A 23,379-nucleotide genomic window follows, 5' to 3' on the forward strand; every position below is an offset into this window, starting at 1 on the left:
GGTGTCGGAGTAGGATCGCATAGGGTCAATGGTATATCTTAAATTGAAGAGTACGCCTGTGCTATGAATTACTGGCAGTCAAAGTTTTACGCGTATTACAGACTATAGTAACAAAAATTACGCGTACTTCAAGAGTTATAACCCGCCGTGGTTGCTCAGTGGCTATGGTGTTGGGCTGCTGAGCACGAGGTCGCGGGATCGAATCCCGGCCACGGCGGCCGCATTTCGATGGGGGCGAAATGCGAAAACACCCGTGTGCTTAGATTTAGGTGCACGTTAAAGAACCCCAGGTGGTCAAAATTTCCGGAGTCCTCCACTACGGCGTGCCTCATAATCAGAAAGTGGTTTTGGCACGTAAAACCCCAAATATTATTATTATTCAAGAGTTATATATATTGCCCCTGGATTAGCGCATTCTATAGCTAGACATTGCTGCTGCGCCAAAAATTCAGCCAGAAAGGTAATTTGTTGCTTCACTGAATCCATATATATATATATATATATATATATATATATATATACAGAATTGTCCAAATTTCTTATTGTTAACTTCACCCATTCGCCGTGGTGGCGTAGCGGCTTTAACGTTGCGCTGCTCAGCCCGAGGTCGCGAGATCAAATCCTGGCCGCGGCAGCCGCGCTTAGATGGGGGCGAAATGCAAAAACGCCCCTGTATCGTACATTGGGTGCACGTTAAAGAACCCCAGGTGGTCAAAGTTAATCCGGAGTACCCCTGCACGGCATGCCCCATAATCATATCGTGGTTTCGGCACGCAAAAAGCCCAGTTTTTTTAAAATTAACTTTACCATAGGTAGTGCGAGCAGTGCCACATCTGGAGCAACGCGATGAAGTAGAGCAGTGGCGTGTCGGAGTCGCGTATACCTGTACTAGCGAACGTTGCTGAACCGACAGCTCATCAGCGCGAAGCATTGGACCCAGACGAGAGGCGGCAAAGGACACGATAGAAAGAAAAAGGTGATCACGTGCACACGATACGAGTAAACACCTCATACGCACTGATTTGCGATGAAACTTACTTACCGCAGCCTTGTTCACCGTGAGGAGACAGCCGCCAAACAGTCTTTCGTTTGTTCCCCAAACGCAGGTTCGTGGAGTCCATGCACTGCACAGCAACGTGGCCCTCGGTGTTGCCAATGTAAATATTCACTGTTCTATATATTCAAGAGAGCTCGATCGTACGTCGCGAGAAAGAGATGTACGCCCGTCACTGTGGCCTTTGCTGGTGGACCAGCGATCCAATCGCCTCGCTTCGGACCCACAGCCGGGGATCCGAGACACGTGGACTCAGACGGCGACGTGCTGTTCTGGCAATGGGTAATTTAAATATAAAGTGTCTCTCTCACACATACCCCTCTCTCTGCACACGGATCGGCATTCATGGAGCAATGTCCCCGACGGGGTCTTGACAGCTCGTGCCTCGTCACACGGCCATGACTAAGCGTTCTTGCTTAGTCACTACAGGCTGTCTCTCTTCTTTACACAATGTGTCACGCGGCCCTTCGCTGTGCACTGGCTGACAATTTGGAAAGCCGCACCGGCACGCGTACAGGTGCGCCTATATCCTCCCGAGACCTGCGTACAGCTGTATGGGACATAATTACTTTTCAAGTTGGTTTTACTGCGATGGCTATTATATGGACACTCCAGCCGCATTTCCGCCGCCGTCGTGATGCTCCGTGTAAAGACATAACATCGCCGCCGAGCGCTGTATGACAGGTGTGCAAGTGAAAGCGTGCAAAAGTGAGCCGACAATGGCGGCTCAATCTCGCACGCGCAAGGGTTGAAAGAGGAGAGGTAGCGCTCCGTCTTCTGCCCCGTTCACACTGAGACATTCGGCGTCTGGAGCGGCGCCCAGTTCGGCGGAACCCAGTTCGGCGGCGGCGAGATCCGCCGGAATAGCCCCTTTCGCGCCGATCGCTCCCCCCGTACCGATTTTTGCGGCAGCTGCCGCCGGATTGCCTCGCCGCCGCGCGGCGCTGACCAATCGGGGAGCGCTAAAACCCCTCAATTTTTCAAAAGTAGCGCCATTCTTAGATCTTTCCGCCACCCCGCTCACCCTAGCGCCTTCTCCTCCACGCTTCCTGTCGCCCCGGCCTCCTCCGCTCCCCCATTGGCCAATTTGTGTCACGTGGAAGCAGGCGCCGCGCTTTTGTATATTTTTTCTTTCCAGCGCGGAGCAGGCGCCGCGCTTTTGTATATTTTTTACTTTCGAGCGCGCGCCGACCTCCATTGTTGGGCCTGCGCGACGAAAGTACGGCAGGCGGACTGACGGAGTGCGTTAGCGTAATATAATGTGTAGGGCCGAGAACTTAATTGCGATGCCATGCTGCTGCGCCTTCGGTTGCCGCAACAGACACAGCGAGGGCAAAAAGCTTTTTGCTTTGCCGTCCGGTGGCCGCAACGCAAAAAGAAGTGTGGATTCGCAGGATCAGGTGGGCTGACTTCGACGAAGTGGCAAAGAACGCACGGCTTAGTGAAGTAAGGGCCACGGCGACTCACAACCTCTTATTTCGAACCTAGATCACGCCTTCCGTTTCGAAAAAGTGTGTGTTCATGCTCTGCGTGGTTTTTAGCGCGTTGTCTGACTTCTTTTTTTCGAATGTGCTCTCTTTGTTTCATGTAGTTTCGTTTTGCGGTGAAATGCACGCATCTGCAGCTGGCCTGTGACATAAAAGCGACTTTATTCAGGGTGTGTTTTGAGCTCCACCAGAAGTTAGCACATTCTCGACGCTTTTGCAAGGCTCAGTATGACTTACGATGCAGTCTTTTAGCTTCGAATGTACGCCCGCATGTATTGATTTGGTTTGTGGTGATTAACGTTTTTAACGTTCCGAAGCGACTAAAGCTAGGATGCAGGTCGTAGTGGATGGCTCCGGATAACTTTATCTAGCTCGCCTGGGGATGTTTAACGTGCACTTTGATCGTAGAGTCGTACGTGCGCCGGTAAATTCCTCGATGGCGTTTCATAATACTCGCGCGGGCGCGCTAGCGCTGCATTAGAAGTTGGCGCCTCGGCGCGATTGTATTTCTTCAATAAATTTTATTTACTAGTTGTAACACCTTGTCATCCTTTCGTATTATTGACGGCGCCTCCAGGGCACCAAAGCGGCAACGGGAACACCAAAGCTAGAAGCAGGGCTGGATGGGGCTCGCCGTAGCCTGTGCATGCCAAGGATTTATAAGATCGCGGACAGCCAACACCTTGTCATTCTTTCCTATTATTGACGGCGCCTCCAGGACACCAACGCGGCAACGGGAACACCAAAGCTAGAAGCAGGGCTGGATGCGGCTCGCCGTAGCCTGTGCATGCCAAGGGGGTATAAGATCGCGGACAGCCAATTTTGCATGTGAACACTCCCTGCGACGCCGCCTGCATTATTGTAATGTCACGTGCTCTTCAGAGGCCTCCGTTAGCCATTGCATGTGCCCTCCTGGAGCAGTACTTGTTCACACAGCCGCACGCAGCCATTCCGGCTGTGTGCGGTCAGCAATCTCTCACGCACCGGCCGAGCAAAAGTATCCTGCAGGTACGTAAATGAACCTACGAAACCACGTACACATACTTTCACGCTGTCAACACCTGAACCTTTGGTAATTACGCGCGTGTGTGAGTACACCGCGAGCTTGCGTCGTGTTTCCGCAACACGAACTCTCAACGTCGCGCGCTTTACGCCTTAAATACGCCTTGAATAATGGTCCTTTTCTCTATTTCTTCCACAATTCCAACACAAAATTCTAAAGGCCAGTTACCTACTGACGAAGAAAGATCTCGATTGAAAAAACTGCTCTGCAGGGCTCGAACGAACTTTTCTGCGGATTTCCTCCCGTAGCGTGTTAGCCGTCGTCTGCTACGGCAGGCCCACCACCGGCGGCGCCACCGTCGAGGCCGCGCCGAGCTGAGGAGGAGGGAAGCGAATGGCGCTACTTTGGGAGATTCAGTAGGGGAGCGCGAAACAGAACTTCCAAAGATTGCGGCCGAGTCTCACGTCATGTCGCAGTGCGTATAGACCGTTTTTTCGTAGGCGCCGCCATATTGCGAACGCAGTGGCGCCGCCTATGAGCAGCGCCATGCAGGCTTGGCTGAAAGCGGTCTTTTGCATGGCAGGTATACGCTCGGTGGTAGGTTCTGGCGTTTGTTTTCGCGGTCGTGCGGTCTGTTTAGTATGACGTGCGTATTCTACGTGGTAAACGGTTCTGTGAGACGTGCTCAAGTTGTTTAAGGCGTCATGGCCGGAATTTCTGCTGGCATCTATAGGTGGACGGAACACGCAGCGCGATGTGTGCGTGTGTGCGCGCATATTTGAGCCTACGATGAGCATCGGAGATCAATTTTGCATTTCTGAATGTTCCAATCAATAATGTGACCTTATTGCAGTATTATCCTCTATTTCTAAGCTGCTGTTTAGGAGCCATGAAACATACGCGACGATCGTAACAGCGTGGGTACCGTTCTGCTACGATAGGAGCTGCGATGTTATACTTTGACAATCGTTCAAACTGTTCGCTGCAGGTTACGTTGCGTGACTACTTGGTTCGATGGATGAGGCTTCCGCCCCTGAGTAAAATAGTTTTGGCAAGTAATAGCAGCATACTTTACAGTTTGAATTAAACTTGTCCAGCAAAGGGACTGTTTACGAACTGCGCAAGCGCCCTAAGCAGTGGTAGGTGCTGGATTACATATATCTTTGTTCTATATACCGCATGGTCCAAGCATACGGCATCAGCGGTTATATATTTATAAACGTTGTGCAGCGTGACTATGCGAGGTCCTATTGCGGCGTTAGCGCGTTTTCTCTTGCTTTTTCGAGAATGATGAAGATAACCGAATTTTTTTTTCGGTTGTGTTCGTTCCGTTCTCTACGACACACTCACACGTATTACGGAAATTTTGTCCTCAAAAATAGGCATGGCATTCTTTTTGTGCGATCCCTTTCATATATATTATGGGTGTATGCAGGCCAAAAAAGGCAATGCCGAAGCGCACAGCTTACATATGTATCGTGCTGGTTCACCAACCGCAGTGATGGCTGTGTTGAGCAGCGCCATCGGCCTCATGCAGAAAGGCTAGCGTAGACATATGGTAATTTGAAGCCTACTAGACTTGAAATGCGCGAGAACGATGCCGGTGCATCACAAATATTTGATAGCGCCTGCCGCTTAGATGTTTCGTGGTTGCCTTAGGTTGGCCGTGCACGAGTATGCGCTCTTATGCTTTATGTTTTACTCCCTACGCCAAGCGATCAGATAGTGAGCAGATTTACCATTTCATGCTGCTAATACAGAGACACCGGTTTGCTTTGTTGAATTGAAACTGACATAAGCGACATAGTTCACAACACATACACACACCGCGACTGATAATGCGCATACACCGCGGCTGATAAAACGCGTAACATTTTTGCGCCCCCAAGAGATATTTTCGCCTACTGCAGTATCCGTTGCACCGAAAGTCTTCCCTGACGACCTTATATGAACTGTCATGGCGTAAATTTCACAAAGTACCATCTAAAACATCTCGAAATCGTTCCGCAGCGCGTGACAGCAAGACAGCAGCGCCGAATCGCCCTAGCAAAAATTCTAATAGAAGTTTGTATTAGTCTAATACAGTTTTGTATTAGTTGTACAAGTTTTGTATTAGACCAATAGAAACTTCTATTAGTTGTACTGATTGACCTATAAGACCAATAGACCCTATTTATTAGACGTATTAGTCTTATACAAACAGTGTTGCATGTCTGCGAGTTTCGTTATTAGACTGATACGTCCTATTGTCTTTATACAGATTGTTGCTGGTCTGTTATGCAACATGCATTGTTCAATTCTGTTGCCCCTTTTTGCTGCTTGTTTAATGCGAGGGTGAAAGTTAATGAAAAATTAAGTCTGTATTGGGGACCATTTGCAGAGAGGTCTCTGATTATTCACTGAATAATTAAGAATTTTGCTGCACAAAATATGCAGCACACGGCATTCGCACGTTTGTATTAGTTTCATCGCACTAAGCTTATCTCTCAGCGATATACACGAAAGCGATCGTTCGACGCGCGCCTACATGGTCTTGCCAATTTTGTTTCACTGGCGACATCTCATAACTAGGCCTCTGTTGAGCCTCGTCGCGATGAGTCGTGAGGAAACAGCTAGTGTTTACAACACCAGCAAATACTTCGCCACGAAAAAAAAAGAACAACGAACAACCAGCCGTAACCTGCAAGGCAGAGTCGCGATGCCCGGTGGGTTTACGAACGATGGTGCAATCGCAGCAACGATAGTTGCTTGCCACTGAAGTTTCGTTAGTCCCGTAGCTTCTGTTGACGTGCGCATAAAGCAGTGTTAAACTTGTAACCTAAATTGATAACTTAATACCGCATATAAAAGGCCGTAATATTTATTGACATCAATGAGCAGTATCGCAGAGAAGGGAACACGGCAGGCGGGAAGATCGCAAAAGTACGGCCGTAGTCAGCCGCAGTTACGCACAGCACGTGTGCATTGGCGGCTGCCATGTTGCAGTCTACTGTAGCCATGTCAAGGCGAGGTGTGCGCGATTTTTAGTGAATGAACGATGTGTTTTTAAGGAACCCGAGGTGCTGGCGTCTGCGCAATCTTATTCCTGCAGTATTATGTTTGGATATGGGTGTTGTGTGACTTCAAAACAACGGAAGACAACTGTTTTACCCCTGTGCTTCGTGGATCTATCAGCGTGCATCGATGTGATGTGTTTTCGCCGGCGCCGATTCCTTTCCATTTGGAGGTAACTATTGTACTTATTTATGCTTTTATAGTATAGTATAAAGTTGTTTCTTTTTATCCCAATGGTGGATGCACTTCAGTACTGTGTCATTGGGCCGACTGTTGTGCGCATAGCAGCAGTGACATGCATGTTTCCGACAATGGTGTGCAAGATTTCTGTCTAAAGTTGTTCCTTATCTGCCTATAGTTTCGATGTAACTCACAGAACATATTAGGTGCATTTTATGTGCTGTCTAATAGTTCTGTCATATCAGATGGCGTCATTTTTCTTTATGATAAACTTGTCGAACTAAGCATACCACACTTTGTCCTAAAATTAGATTGGAAATTACGGGGCCATATTATTCCAATTTAGAAGCAAATATTGCCTGCTTAAACATTTAGTGGTAGAACTAGCACCCCTGCGTTTAAATGTTTCGATATGTGTGTATGTTTCTGCCCAGGTTTTTTTGACCACCCCAAAAGGAAATTCTCTGGTCGAAGTGGTGGAGTAAAAGCTCTGGCAATCAAGATTGCTGGCCTGACGAAGATTTCGAAAGAGAAATCTGTAAAAATATTTGTGTGCTAATAAATGCTTCTAGCAATTATGCCTGTTTTTCATTCTGTAACTGGCGCATTGAAACCTTTTCTTTCACACCAATAGACCTATTAGACTAATACGCCGATATACCTATTAGACTAATACACCAATAGACCTATCAGACTAATACACTAATAGACATAATAGACTGTATTAGTGTCAATAACCTCATAGGCTATTAGTTTTTATATTAGAATTTTTGCTAGGGCGCCCAAGCCAGAGAGGAGAAAAGGCTCTCCGCGCGCCCTATCCTCCTCGCCCGATGAAACGGTCTACAGCGACATCGAAGTATTTAACTGCACGTGATTGAATGTCACAAATAACAATACATCTCAACTTACTCTCTGTAGTACTCCACGTCGCGATTTCGCAGGAGGGGTAGCAGTTGCGTGGCGTGACCAAGCTGTTCGCGCTCTTGCAGAGCTGGGCGAACCCACCAACGCCGCTGCCGCCGTCTCTTCGGCGAAAGCTTCTGCGCGTCATGCATCGCCAGAGAGGTGCTTGCCAACAGGCCGAGCAGTACTGCCTCTTCTTGCTCGGGGTTCATGATTGTCTTTCCAAGCAATGGTGGAGACGCGCAACATAAACACACGAACTCGACGCGAGCGGAGACAACTGCGCAATTTAGAGCCGCGCGAACATCCGGGATATCCCGCGCTTGATTGGAGGTTAGCACTTTATGGGGCAGATGGCGCTGTATGTCTTTCCGGCGGCGCGGTCCGCAAGCAGTGTGAACTACGCGATTTTCGGCGGCAGGAGAATTCCATTCGCTGTAGACGCCGGATTCTTCAGTGTGAACACGCTACAAACTGGTTGCTAACGGTGGGATCGCCCCTGAAGCGCAACAAACTCGCTGGCAGCGATTGGGATACGGAATCCTGGAGACCCCAACTTGGACGACAACTACGAGATCGTAGCCTCTTCGTCCTGGCAACAACGTTCGGAAGGAAGGTGTCTGGATCATGACTGCATATGGTGAGTGTACGGCTTTTCTTCACTGAGATATCACTTGGCTTTTACGTATTTTTTGGAAAGTACATTGCAGTGATTTTTCTTTAAACCGTTGACGGAAGTTTGAGTACGTCAAGGTTGTATAGAGTGAAGGTTTAGCAGCACTAAGGGCAGCCATGAACTTGAAGGCGCTAAAGAAGCCGGAATTGTTGAGCTTGGCCATAGAGTTGGGCCTCCAAATTGCCGAATCAAAGAGAAATTGAGGCGATCGAAGCGACCGGGGCAGACGACGAGGAACTGACGGAATGCCTAGAGAGCATTAAAGAGAGAGAGGAAGAGCGTAAGCGCCTGGAGAAAGAGGAAAAGGAAGAGCGTAAGCGCCTTGAGGAAAAAGAGGAGCGCGAGCTGGCAGCACGTGAGGCGAAAGAAGAGCGCGACCTCGAAATGAAGCGCCTAGAGATTGAGCTTCTGAAAGCACAAAATAACGAAAGACCTAGCACAGAGGCACGTGAAAGTGAGCGCAGAATGACAGACTTCATGGCACCCTATACAGTAGGAGGGGACATGGGTCTTTTTCTGGTACAGTTTGAGCGCACGTGTGAGAAGGCAAAATTCGCGAAAAACACGTGGCCGCAACGCTTGCTTACGTTACTGCCACGTGAGGTAGCTGATATTAACGCGACAGCGTTAAGGAGCTCGTGTCGCAGAAAAGCCGGTGTCGTCGGCGTCGGCGGCGTTGGCCGTGAGCGATAAATCCCAGCAGGCACTTCATGAACAAAAAACAACTTGCAAGATGGGCTGGGTGGGAATCGAACCAGGGTCTCCGGAGTATGAGACGAAGACGTTACGACTGAGCCACGATGCTTCAAAGCGGTACAAAAGCGCCTCTAGTGAACGCGGTGTTGCCTTAGAAACGAGCGCTTTCTAATGCTCAGGCGTGCGTCGCTTGCTCAGGCGCACATTTCGTTGTCGCACCGAACGCTCCGTTGCTCGACGCTCACCGCGTCCGATGCGGGGCGCGTAGTCGCTGCGCCGTAGCCCATTGTCTTACACCCCTTGGCGGGTCGACGGGAACGCTGTCACGTTCCACTCTTGAAGGCGAAGCTTAAGCGTCCTCCAATTTTTATCGCCCGCATGGGGAAAGAAGAAGCAGAGGACTTCGATGAAGTCAAAGCAAATCTGCTTAAGAAGCATAGATTATCAGCTGAAGCTTTCAGGCGAAAGTTCAGGGAAGTCGAGAAGACCAAAAGTGAGTCATATTCAGATTTTGCATACACCTTGGAGGTAAACCTGAAGGAATGGCTCAGAGAAGAGGGTGCACTCGGCGATGCCGAAAAGACAATGCAGTGCGTTGCCTTATGACAGTTCTACCGCCGGCTGCCAGTAAACATCAAGTATTGGGTTCAGGATAGGCCAGGCGTAGACACTGTTACGAGAGCGGCCGATCTCGCTGAGGAGTACGTAACTCGCCGTGCGGACGAAGGCAGCGAAGCTCCTAAGGAGGAGATGAATAAATGCAGACCCGACAAGCCAAAACGATGGTCAAAGTCGAGTCGGTATAAAACAAAGGAAAGATCAGATACAGGGAAAAGTAGTGACGAGGACAGCGAAGGAGAAAAGGGGTCACCCGAACAGAGGGCAGAAAAGCAAAAGAAAAAGGCTTTCGAGGCCAAGAAACCAGTAGTTTGCTACAACTGCCGGCAAACGGGGCATATCTCCGTGGGATGCAGAAATCCCAAACTAGTGTTGATGTCAATAAGTAGTAACGCAGGGAATCTGAACTTGCTCGAACCGTACATTCGAGACCTCGTGGTAAACGGCAAACCGTGTAGAGTGCTTCGCGACTCGGCAGCCACAATGGACGTAGTGCATCCGTCGTACGTAGAGGCAGGCCAGTTCAAGGGGGAATGTGCTTCGATAAGGCAAGCCGTAAAGGTCTCCAGTGTTTGTCTCCCGGTGGCCAAAATTCGTATTGAAGGCCCTTTCGGAGTACTGGACACTGAAGCCGCTGTCTCGGCACATCTCCTGCCGCAGTATCCATATTTGTTTTCTAACAAATCAGAGGATTTGCTACGGCGCAAGGGAATCGGGTTTAGTGAGGGAACAGTGCAAGCCCTAACTCGTTCCAAGGCAAAGGAGCTCGCGGCCAAAGCAGTGTATGAATGTCCAGTGGTGAAACAAACAGGTTTGACAGCTGATTCGTCAATCAGTACTGAACAGGATAGCCCTATAGGGGATGAGGCGGAAAGTACTCCAGCTAATGAAAAAACCAGGAAAGCAGCGGAGCCTGAAATGTCGCGAGAGGCAGAATGTAGGAAAAGTTGTTAAACGTAAGCCCTGCCACAATGATTGCTGAGCAGGAAAGGCGTAAAACACAAAACAATGCTGAGCATTACTGTGACAGGACGGCTTGCACGCGACGCTTTGAAGTGGGGGAAAAGGTAATGATCCTGAAACCCTCGTTGAAAAACAAACTAGAGGTTCAATGGGAAGGACCGGTTGACATAATTCAGAAATTATGTCACGGTCCTGTCATGTCAATTCACGGTACCGGGAAAACGAAGGACACCACAAGTGTACCATAGCAATCTACTTAAACCCTACAGGCAGAGGGAAGCCATTGTGAACATGTCCCTTAACCAACCTGAGGAAATGCCTGTCGACTTTCCAGAGTTAACAGCAGTGACGGAGACAAAAGACATTGACGAGACCATTGTTAAGTTTGTAGAACAGGCGGAGTTGAATCCCATTCAGAGGGCCGAACTGAGGGAACTCGTGTTTGAATTTAAAGACGTATTTTCAGATACACCGGGCAGGACAACTGCGATCGTTCACGATATCGAGTTAACCTCGTCGGACCCAGTTCGTTCGAAAGCTTATCGCGTTTCGCCTCGTCAACGTGAAGTCATGACCGCTGAAATAAACAAGATGTTAGAGCTAGGTGTAATCGAGCCAGGAGAGAGTGATTATACCTCGCCTCTTATCTTGGTTGAGGTCCCAGGAACAGAGCCGCGGCCATGTATCGACTACCGCAGGCTCAATTTAATCACGAAGGACCAGACTTATCCAATACCGCATATCGAGGAAAGGCTTGAAAAGGTGAGCAGTGCTAATTTCATCTCTACGCTCGATTTAGTCACAGGGTATTGGCAGGTTCCGTTGACCGAGAGGGCAAGCAGGCTTGCAGCGTTTATTTCCCCGATGGGAACCTTTCGTCCGAAAGTCCTGAGTTTTGGATTGAAGAATGCGCCATATTGCTTCTTTAGCCTTATGGACCAGGTGCTACGAGGAGTGGAGGACTTTGCACTTCCCTATCTCGATGACATAGCTATCTTTTCTTCATCATGGGCGGACCATATGCAACACCTGCGAACCGTGTTGTGTCGTCTACGAGAGGCCAACTTAACTGTTAAGGCTCCCAAATGCCAATTAGGGCGCGCGGAGGTAGCTTATCTAGGTCATTTAATAGGGCAAGGCCATCGTCGGCCTTCCGAGGTTAAACTGACCGCAATAGATAACTTCCCGCAACCACGCACCAAGCGGGACATCAGATCATTCCTTGGCTTGGCGGGTTATTACCAAAGATATATTCCGCGGTATTCCGAATTTGCTAGTCCTTTAACGGATGCTCTCAGAAAAACAGAACCACAAACGGTAAAGTGGGATGACGCAAAAGAAAAGGCTTTTAGTATGCTGAAGAACGCACTAACGAGTCAGCCAGTGTTGAACGCGCCCGACTACTCTAAGCCATTCATTCTTCAGTGTGATGCCAGTGACAGGGGTGTGGGGGTGGTGCTCTGTATGTCTACGAAAAACGGTCGTCTTTTGCGCTGGAGCTTGGCTCTTCAACAGTACACCTTCGATATTCGCTACAAGAAGGGTAAGCTTAACGGCAATGCCGACGGTTTAAGTCGTTGCCCCTAGAGTATCGAAAGCCTCATGCTCATCCGGGTTTCCGTGGCATTTTTTTTTTGTTTCGTGCATTCATATGTTTTTCCGAAGTGAAGCCGATTGTTAGCTGATTTTAATGACCACGTCCTAACGCTTTCAAGAAATGGTTGGTTTTAGTGTTGAGGGGGGAGGACGCGCGTAGGAAATGGGAAAGGTGTAGCGGGTTTTCTTTTTTGTTAAAAGCCGGGTGTGTCTTGGGGGAGAGTGGCCTTGTGCTCGCTGCTTTGTGGTTGTGGGTCATTGTTCTGGGGTGATTGCTTGCCCACGCAGGAGACGAAAAATTGCGAGACCTGCTTGCAGAGACCAATTTCACCGGACCGGACCAAGGAGAAAAGTCACAAGAGCGCCACGAGGACGGATGACCACTCCCCGGAATCTACCTACTACGAACGAAGGGTTCGTGACCTCTACGGGGAATCCTGATACCGAAACGCCGACCCCTCGTACCGCGGCTGCTGGCCCCTACACGTCGGGATCTTCCTCCCCCGCCGGAGATGCTGTTAGGGATGGCCGGACGCCAAGGGCGATACGTCATCCCCTTCCCCTCTCATGGTCGTGGCACCGTGGGTGATACGTCATCCCCTTCCACTCTCATGGTCGTGGCACCGTGGGTGCTACGTCATCCCCTTCCCCTCTCATGGTAGTGGCACCGTGAGTGCTACGTCATCCCCTTCCCCTCTCATGGTCGTGGCACCGTGGGTGATACGTCATCCCCTTACCCTCTCTTGGCCGGACCCCACGGCGCCGGAGAGGTCATTCACCCGACCTTCTCCCCGGATTCGTCGAAAAGAGGATCGACTTCTCCTGCCCGTGCTCGGTATTGCAGGAGGAGGGGCCCTCTCTCGGTGCCTGTCACGTGTCATCGACGGAAGCAAGATCCCGCCCACACTTGTAGAGAGCCTATTTAAGGGGCTCCGAAATGTACTTTTGATATACTTCATACTTCATGCTCTTCTTATTTTCTTTCAACTACCTTTGAATAAACAGTGCAAGTTTCGCATTAGCAAATCGTCTCGCCCCTGCTTGGTCGCCATGATCTACCGGATGCCTGCAGCCCGCCGACAACGCCACGCTACCCAATAAGTAAATGTCGGTCCAGCTTCGATAGGCAGGCGTCGCTACTTCTCGGCAGCAGTAGGGTACGCTACCCTGGAGTACGCAACAGTATGCGCGCGCTGTGCGAGGCGAGAAGCAGCACGAATGTCAATTCGCTCGATGCTGCTGCAGCGCTTCCTCACTCCAGCGCTATGAAAGCGAGTGTGCGCTGTCATCGAGCAATATGTGTTCACGTTTGCTTGTGCGCGCGTGACACCATGCTTGTTAATTAAGTTAGTAAGCGAAGATTTACAAGGATATATGGCCGATACAACCGCTATCTTTAATTTGTATAGCTGTTTACTAATTTGCTATCGTAATCGGTGCTTCTCCTTTCGGGTGAAACTGCGACTTTTTACAGCGAAGCTGTTAAGGGCTACTTTCCTCACTGTCGTGTCCGCGTGCAGAAAAAAATCCCGAAGATAGTGCAAAGCAGAGCCGACCCGCGGCGGAGGTGACGTACGCCGGCGTTAAGCACTCCCAATACGTGAGCCTATCCAGAAGATAGTACAATACCGGGCCGACCCGCAGCGGATGCGAAGCTGGCATTAAGCAGGCATTAAGCCCCATATGTAGGCCGATCCCGAAATATAGTACAATGCCGGGCCGATCCGCGGCGGAGGAACAAGTTTAAGGGGCCCACATACGCAGCCGGTCATCCTTCTTCCCAGAGTGAAAGGGCACCGAGTTTTCTTTTTGTTGTTGTTGTTGGTGGTGGTGTATACTGAAATGTTACGAGTCTTTTTTTTAATGCCATTGTTAGATGGATAAAAGCTGCATGTCAGTGTACGTGGAAGAAGTAACCATCGCCTGATGTTTGCCATGGCAAAAACTAAATTTCGTTGCCTAGACGAAGAGGTGAAGATGCAAGCACGCGCACTACATTGCCATATTGCTGCTGCATCCTGGATTTTCACGCAATCTTGATTCGAATAAGCACGTCAAGGTGGCCGTCGTCTGTGACAACACAGAGGTCTAGATTAATTTAGTGTCAAAGTTCTCGAAATCGGATGATAAGAACATGAGTAAACCACTTCCGTACAGTTCCACGTACACAGTCAGCGCTATATATATATATATATATATATATATATATATATATATATATATATATATATATATATATATATATATATATATATAAAGAGAGAGAGAGAGAGGGGGGGGACGTGCCATCGATTGAGCTCCTGAACAACACTTCGCAATGCAGTGGACGCGTTTAAATCATGAATCCTGGACTTCACAGAGGTGCGACGTAATGCTAACGCATTTCTCTCGCATTTGTCGCTACAAATCGCCACTGAATTTTCATTCGTTTGTTTGTTTGAGACGGCCTATCTTTTATTTGTATACTGTTTGGCTGAGAGAGAAGGAGCACGTAGCGGGTATCACTCACGAAGCCAACCTCACCTACAAACACATTTGTTAAAAAGAATATACATATATATATATATATATAGTTGCTTCGGTCAAAGGTAAAGAGGTTATACTATTATCCACATTGACTTTTCAGACGCCGTAGGCGAACCTCTAAGTCAGATCACGCTATCAACGTAGCAGAAGACAGCATTGGTGATCAACGGGGTCTAACGACTCATTGCGCCGTAGCCTGAATACATAGATAATCGGTGTTGTTTTGCCACTGACTTCCAAACTTACGTCCGTCGCTTTCCTGATTGAATTGGCAGAAATACTCAGGACAAAGCACATCCTTCCCCATCAGGCAAGGGCGAACTGACAAGACCAGCGCTGGCTCGGCTAATGACGTGCTTACAGGAAAGCGTCATCAACTTTCAAACAAATACGCGCACTCGTTTCCTCGTTTCCTAAGTCCTTAGCGCTGCCGGTGAGTCGAGTCGCGGTGGTGGGGCAAATGTACGAGGACATATAGGATTAGCGGAAAACCGGTGTTCTAAATAAAGATGAATTAACCGACGTTTACGTGTTGCCAATGTATGATATAAAGAAAAAAAAAAGAAAAAAAAAGAAGAGAGAGAGAGAGAGAGAGAGAGAGAGAGAGAGAGAGAGAGAGAGAGAGAGAGAGAGAGAGAGAGAGAGAGAGAGAGAGAGAGACGCAAATACCAGCAATGCGCTTGCAAGGAAAACACCGCCCGTTTTCTACAAGAGAATAAACCAAACAAAACCATCCCCTGACAGCTTGGAGTGGTTAGACGACCGGACGGACTCACGCAAAGCGACTGCAATGGATGCAGAAGTAGGTCTCTGAATCTCTCCTCGCGCTATCTATGGAACCAGGACACTGCGCGTTTCATCAAGCTCCTAACAGCTTTCGTTTTACATTTCTCTCGGCCAAAGAAAGCTTTCTTTCGGCGGGCAAACAATCACATCATCAGCATCAAGTGTAGCACTGCCAATTACAAACTCATTCGTTATTCGTGGGCAGTTATTTGATAAACGCGACACCTGTCGGCCGTTGCGCACTCACAGCACGTAAGGTACACGGTTGGTGGGACGCCACGGTCTACCGCTTCGGCCGCCTCAAGGCTTGCTCGATCACACGCTCCGGCACGTTCGTGACGCGGGTGTGACGTCACGGCGGCGGTGTGCGGAAACAGCGTCGGACAGGGCACGTGGAGGGAAAACGGACAGACGGCCGACATGCCGGCATGGCGGAAGCGTCGTCTGGTGAGCGAGAAGGCCGTGACTGAATATAAACCGTGTGGCCTACTTACCCGGACGCGCCACTGCGGACGAGGCGAGAGAGAGAGAGACAAAACGCAGTCTGTGCACAAGTGCAGCGCCAACACTTCCTCCCCGTCAATCCTGCAGCAGTCGCCCCAAGCTGGACGCGCGTGTCTCCAGAGAAACCGTGCGAGCACGGCTGGGCAGCGATAGCGCCCTGCCGTTGTAGCATACGTCCAAGAAATGCGCTCTGCTGACGATTCCAAGGTACAGTGAGTTCGCTTCCGCGACTCGCTGGGATTCATCACTCGTAATCGTCAGCCTAATTAATGTCCGTGCACAGCAGGACGAAGACCTCTCCTAACAATCCCTAATTATCCCTGTATTGCGCCAACCGACACCGTACTATGTTTGCGTATTTCCTGATCTTGTCTCCCTTCCCTCCCCGACACTGGTTCTTGTCCGCTTATCTGCTACGCATTACGTGAGCAGCGTAATTTACACTTCTGCTTCTTCTTAATATCGTCTTGTACCAGCGCTTTCTCTGCTGCCGTCTTCCGTCTAACGTTCCATCGCTCATTTCGCCGACCTTAGCTTTCTGTTGAGCTTATTTATCCCACAGATTACGCGTCTCTGTAGCTAATACTGCTATAATAGAGAGTTTTAGAATAGGGGCCCCAAAGAAATAGCGTCGAAGCCACTGCGCATGCGCAAGACGCAAACTGCCTTTGGGTTTTGCGATGGGAACGCTATTTCGCCGATTTAGCGGGAGCCCAAATAGCGGCCCCAAAAGTTTTGCGTCGGCAAACGTGGCGGCACCCATCGAAGCGACGGCTCTAACCTAGCACCAAACTGGGTTCGATTCGCGGTAACGCGTGAAGTTCGCAAGCTAGGAGTAGTAACTGCGGTTATCGCTTTCTCTCAGCTAGCGTGTGTTATAAAGATTGACTCATTAGACGCCGCTGATTTTGAATTCGGTTGTGGATTTTATGGCTCGTAGGCCTAACACAGCTAAGCTTGGCTGGTGAAGGCTAGTAAAATTGGTTTGCTCGAAACTAAGCGCAACTAATTGTTTGCTGCTTACAGAATAACCTCTAAATTGTAATTAAATGCGAATACACGAAAGTCAAAATAATTATTCCTATCATAAAATGGTATATTTTATTTAATTATTTCTAATAGCTTTTCCCTGACGCCGTAGTGGCGCTGTCAGCGCAAGACGCTATCCGCAAACGTAAAACCCTATTCTAAAGCTCTTCACTCCTACGTGCCCCAACGCTAACACCCGCAAAGCTCTTTGGGTCCCCAAACTATTGGGGCCCCTATTCTGAAACTCTCTAATGAGCTGGTTATAACGTATGTACAAGTTCTTTTGGAGGAAATTGGTTAGCTGTCGTAAATGACTCCCACGTGGTCTATGATGCGCTCCAACCCAATTTTACCTATACCATGAGCCGGTTCCTTGTGAGTATACCTAAGTGTCCTCTACTTTAGGAGGCTGACCACCAATCGCCAAGTCTTGTTCCCTTGCTATAGGCTATCGAACTATATAATCTTTGTCTATCTATCTTAACATTAGTTAACTGCACATTACTACCTTTGATACGTGCCTAAACAGACGGCGCAGCTTTTTCAGAGTACACGCTGCCACATACCAGTGCCACCAAGGTCCGTCCACAACCTTCGAACATGGCGCCATATCGCTCGCCGATGAAAGGCGATTTCTCGCAACACGAGTTACTTGACACGTGAACCGGTCAGTGACAAACGACATCGTTGTAAAAAAATGCAGCTGCGAAAGCTAAATAAGATCGAGCATGGTGCACTGTAGTACCGAATACAAATGTCGAATTCAACCGCGGGAACACCACATATGGTCATGCGTATCTACCGCTCACGATAATTTTTAATTTAAATTACGGGGTTCTTACGCGCTAGAACCGTCATCTGATTGCGAGGCACGCCGTAGCGAGAGAATTCGGATTAATTTCGACCACGCGGGGTTTTTTAACGTGCACCCAATGCACGGGTACACGGGCGTCTTTTGCGCTTTGCCACCGTGGAAATGCAGCCGCGCCGCGGCCGGGATTCGATCCCGCGCCCTCGCGCTTCGCAGAGCAACGGCAAAGCCGCTGTACGCCACCAAGGCGGGGCCACCTCCGATTTGATAACACGGTTGTCTAATAAAGCAGTTTTGATGCACCCACACGGCGCTTGATAGGCTTTTCGGCGAGCCCTTAGGAGTAGCGATAAATGCAGGCGCATGTACTACATTCACCTTTGGGATAAAATTGGGGCGAGGCACGGAATTCAACCAAAGTCCCTTGAAGAATTTCACCTGGCCAATTTACTAGCTATTGAGTGATTAAAAATTCACTAAAATGTCGCTAGGGGTCCGAAAAGGCAGAGTTACCGTTAAGGCGACTAAATGCTCGCTAACTTAAGTGACTTTCTTGCCAAGTTACCAATCTACTACTCGCAACAATGTGAAACCAACCGTTGATGAAGCCAAGTAAGGTACAGGGGAAATTATTTGTAATTTAATTAATTCAAGTGTAGAAATGATAAGGTAAATTAAAATGGAAATAAACAAACTTGCGTGCCGGCGGAGGGAGCTGAACGGGAGCGTGAGGGTTCGGCTCCCAATCGCGGCATGTTGTTTGCCCACTTCAATTTACCTTATCATTTCTACACTTCGTTTAAAGCTATCAATATATATATATATATATATATATATATATATATATATATATATATATATATATATATATATATATATATATATATATATATATATATATATATATATATCTGTGCCTCCCACTGCTCCATTGAGCCATTCCTATTTGGCCTATGAGGACGCTTAGTGCACTCCCAGGTTACATGTATTATTGTGGGATGCCAACGCACCAAGGGTAATTGTGACCCCATAGCAAATGGGATACACGGCGTTTAGCATATTTAGATGGGGAAATACCCCAGTCTGCATTTTGCGCCAATCGGCGGCCTCTTCCCCGCTACGTTGTGGGTGAGGCGGCGGGTATTTCCTGCGGACTCCGCGCTGATGAACAAGGCAGTGACGAAATTTCGTGAGGGATATTGTGAAGGGTTGGAGTTAGAAAAGGACACCATCGCTCGGTTAGTATAGACCCTCGAGCTAGCCCTTGGACACGCGGCGGTACAAACAAAAAAAGCTACCAATAAGTTCCCACTTTCAACACTATACTCACGCCCCACTACACCCCGCTCCCCCTACACCGCACCTTACTCCGATCTTTTTGTTTCGTTCATATACTGACGTGCTAAGCTATATACTTCACTGCTCCATTCACATATACTTCCGTGCCTTCACCGGTGTACGGCGGCAGCTAACGCTCCAAGCGCAAGCGACAGGCTCAGAGTATCAGAGATGTATACGCAGGGGAACTGCGCGTAAATGGCACGCGAGGTAAGCGGCGCCGTGAAGGCCGCGTACCCCCTGCGCCAATGTCCTTGCATATACATTCGCTTGTGGCTGGCGGTTCCAGCTTGCGCTCACGCACCAACGTACGTGGCCCTCGTCGCCCGCACCGGGCCCCCAGGTTGCATGCAAAAAGCGAAAGGGCGAGCCGCGATGGTTGCCGCGAGCTATCCGTGCACGGTCGACCGCCCGAGGTGTGTGCAAGCGTGTACTGCAACTGACTCGTTATACCGGTAGCGTCCAAATTCGCGCCCCAGCGATGGCTTCCTCCGAGTAACAGAAATTCTGGCAGAAACAATCCCGCGATGACTGTCGACGTTAATGTCATTAGCATTCAGGCAATGTAACGACATACTGCATTCCTGAAAACTCCGGCAGAAACAATCTCACGATGACTGTCGACGTTAATGTCATTAGCATTCAGGCAATGTAACGACATACTGCATTCCTGAAAACTCCGGCAGAAACAATCTGACGATGACTGTCGACGTTAATGTCATTAGCATTCAGGCAATGTAACGACATACTGCATTCCTGAAAACTCCGGCAGAAACAATCTCACGATGACTGTCGACGATAATGCCGTTAGAATTCAGGCAATGTAACGACACACTGCATTCCTGAAGACACCTTTATCTAGAATCTGTAGTGGTTCTTCTGAGATTTCTATTGCCTTCGCTATATGCATGCGGCATGCACTGTCTCCGGGATCGGCCCACTTTGCTACGCCACTTGCTCGCCAGGGTCGTCCAGGACCGTGCCTGCGCGAATACGACTATATGATGATTGACGAAGCTGTGGCGACGAAGGAACGACGGAGGAGGAATGGCGTTGATGGAATGACGAAGGTGGTATGATGACGGCGGCGTGATGACAATGGGTTGACGGTGACGGTACAAGGTCAATGGCATGACAACGAATGTATGATGACGACTGCATGACGAGTCGGATGACGAGGCTGGAATGACGACGACATCACGACCACTAGCACATACCCACTGGCCCAAACTAGCAGACAACTTGGGTCACCGGGTCGGCGAAGAGGCTAGATGGATGGATAGCGCCTGCAGTAGGCAAACAATGCGAACGGCATTAAGACCAGATCTGTAAGGCTATATACATGATTTCGCAAGCTGCATCAGCCGAAAACGATTGCAAGAGTCGGAAGTACGTCATGGGCGCCATGTATTGAGCATAATTTATTGGTATAATGTCACATATGGCAGCCACCAGGTATGGCAGCCACCTGACGCTCCAGTTTGACTCGTAAACAACACGCGAGAAAGCCTAAAATTGTAGGTCACTCGATGGCGGGACCGGCACCACGAACGATGCACTGTCTTGAAGCATTTTTTTGCGACGAATATTAACGAACTTGCGGTGCAGACATTCAGTGACCCAGTCACCCACCATCTTTAACGTCTTCTAGGTGCGTGCGGGAAAGGGACCCTGACTGTAGCGTGTGTCGCACTCCCGACACAATAGATCGCATACTTTGCGTGTGCCCTCAATATGCGGTCGAGCGAAGGACCCTTAAGTTTAGTGTTCACTGTTTGGACTCCTGCCCCTTTTCGGAAGAAAAGATTTTAGGCGCGCGGAGAAGAGTTGACCATGCCCAACACACTATAAAACCACTACTGATCTTTGTATGCGAGACTGGCTTAGAAGGTCGTCTATAAGACCTGTGACGTGAAGCCAGTGCGAAACGCGTTTGCGCGATAACGTTTTGTGTGGACAAGACTACTCCTGCGTGCAGTGCGCTAAAGCCCACATTCGTGTATTGGACAACGTGCATATAGTAGCTCATTGTATCTTAACATAATCACCTGCCACCTGCCTTTCCCTGCATCCCCCACTTCCCCTTACCCCAGTGAGGAGTAGCAGGCTAGAGACACGCTCTCCAGGCCGACCTCTCCTTCTTTCCATTCAATAAAATCTCCTCCTCCTCCTCCTCCTCCTCCTCCTGGCGCCTGCGTTTTGACTTTAAATGGGCCGAACTGAATTGTGGATGAATGCGCACAAGTTACAGGACGTGGTGTTCCTTCCATGCTGAGCACTCCGGATCACTCCCTGCCAGCACCAGTTCACTCCCAGAGGCGAGGTATACGATGCGAGTGAGTTCCTCAGCTAGAGAGCCCTAGGGGGACGACGTAACTACACGCGTTGGTGAAACGTAATTCGACCGAAACTCACGTTGTGAGCCGCACCCTGTGACTGGTATACGGATGGAGCAATGCGGATTCTAATTTCTGTAGACATCCCCTTAGAAACGGGGCCGCGACAAATAGTCACCCAACCTGCTTTATCAAATCAGTATTTAATATATGCACACATGCATAGTGGTAGGAGGTTAACAAGGAAGTTCTACAACAAGTTAAGGACCGTGCAAAGAGCAATGGAACGAGGAATGTTGGTCATAACGTTAAGAGAGTGGAAGAGAGCGATGCGGATCGGAGAGTCAACGGGTATGGGCGATATTCTATATTCGGGCACAACTTAAGAAGGCAGGATGACCTAAGTGCCTAAAGAAATAGTCCCGCTGACGCAACTCGGCCCAGTTCAAAGAGCGGGCTGCCATGCATGTTCCCCGTCCGGCTCACAACGTCAGTCTAGAGTGCGCGCCCTTTGGCAGAGGCTCGTGCGCATGCGCCTTTATTGAGGGGCAAATGCCGCTGCCTTCTATAATGGACATTAATAGAAAAAAGATGGAGCTGGGCAAGCCATGACGTAGGGTAGATAACCGGTAGACCATTAGAGTTACGGAATGGGTACCATGGGAAGGAAACAGTGGAGGACGGCAGAAAACTAGGCGGGGTGATGAAATTGAGAAATTAGCAGGCTCAAGTTGGAATCAGCTAGTGCACGAGAATGGTAACAGGAGATCGCAGGGAGACGCCTTCGTCGTTCAGTGGACGTAAAAATAGGTTGATGACGATGACATGCATAACAGTCTAACATTTTGCCTATTTCTCTTCAATATTTTCCTTCTTCATTAAAATCTCTACATCTATATTACATAAGTTACCTATGCCTGTAACGACTCAGGTTCTATCAATCTCTTCGCTGCTTTCTTTTCGTCAATATTCTAAACGCCTCTTGCTTATCTCCACTGCTGACCAGTGAATGAATGCGTTGTACCGCAGGCTACTTTCTGGTGCCAGATATCCACCTGTCAACCACAGTTTTCCTAAATACGATAATTACGAAACACCCTTAAGTACTTCACAGTCTAAGCGTCCAGTGTAATTAAAGAAAAGCGAGTCAGCAGCGGTTAACATCGAAGAAAGACAATGCATTCTTGGGCGCATCAGTGCACCATGTTTATTATTATTATTATTATTATTATTATTATTATTATTATTATTATTATTATTATTATTATTATTATTATTATTTCTATGCGATTCAACTTTCAAGTATCTTCAAATTTTGTGCTAACCTGGTTTCATCCCAACTATGATTTTATTACACATAGTCGTGTCTGCATATTTAGTCGCGTATTTTTACCTCCTAAATACCTTCTAAAGGCCCTCTTTCGGAGGGCCTTTAGGGAGGTATTTCGAATAATAAATAAGTAAATAAATAAATAAATAAATAAATAAATAAATAAATAAATAAATACATTTTCAACTGTATGCAAGGAGATGATGGTGTCTGCTAGAGGGCGCCGGCTAATTCTCTTACCTTCAGGATCGGCCCATACTTTTCATTTGAGTAATGCCACACTTCCAGTTCCTGTTTTAGGCGCGCGCAATTAGAACGATCGCATCCTGGTTTCACTTCGACCTTTTTGTTCCAGTTAAAAAAAATTATATTATGGAGTTTTACGTAGCAAAAACAGGATCTGATTATGAGGCACACCGTAGTGGGGCACTCCGGATTAATTTGGACCGCCTGGGCTTCTTTAACGTGCACTAAAACCTAAGTACA

General features: G+C 48.6%; 1 protein-coding gene across 5 annotated transcripts in view; it reads right to left on the reverse strand.

Annotated features, from left to right (window-relative positions):
* The window catches only part of LOC142579149 (uncharacterized), a 95,466-nt gene that overhangs the window by 55,354 nt on the left and 16,733 nt on the right, over positions 1–23,379 (reverse strand). The window contains exon 1 of one of the 5 annotated variants that reach the window (XM_075689080.1): positions 7,691–7,969. The exons of 3 other annotated variants lie outside the window; for them this stretch is intronic. In XM_075689080.1, coding sequence (XP_075545195.1) covers positions 7,691–7,896 — 206 coding nt within the window. In that variant the 5' untranslated portion in view covers positions 7,897–7,969. Of the gene's footprint in view, positions 1–1,042; positions 1,318–7,690; positions 7,970–23,379 lie in introns of those variants that run through there. One more of the 5 variants, XM_075689082.1, reaches the window with a different exon arrangement.

The sequence above is a fragment of the Dermacentor variabilis genome, chromosome 4, assembly GCF_050947875.1.
Source record: "Dermacentor variabilis isolate Ectoservices chromosome 4, ASM5094787v1, whole genome shotgun sequence".
Lineage (NCBI taxonomy): Eukaryota > Metazoa > Arthropoda > Arachnida > Ixodida > Ixodidae > Dermacentor > Dermacentor variabilis.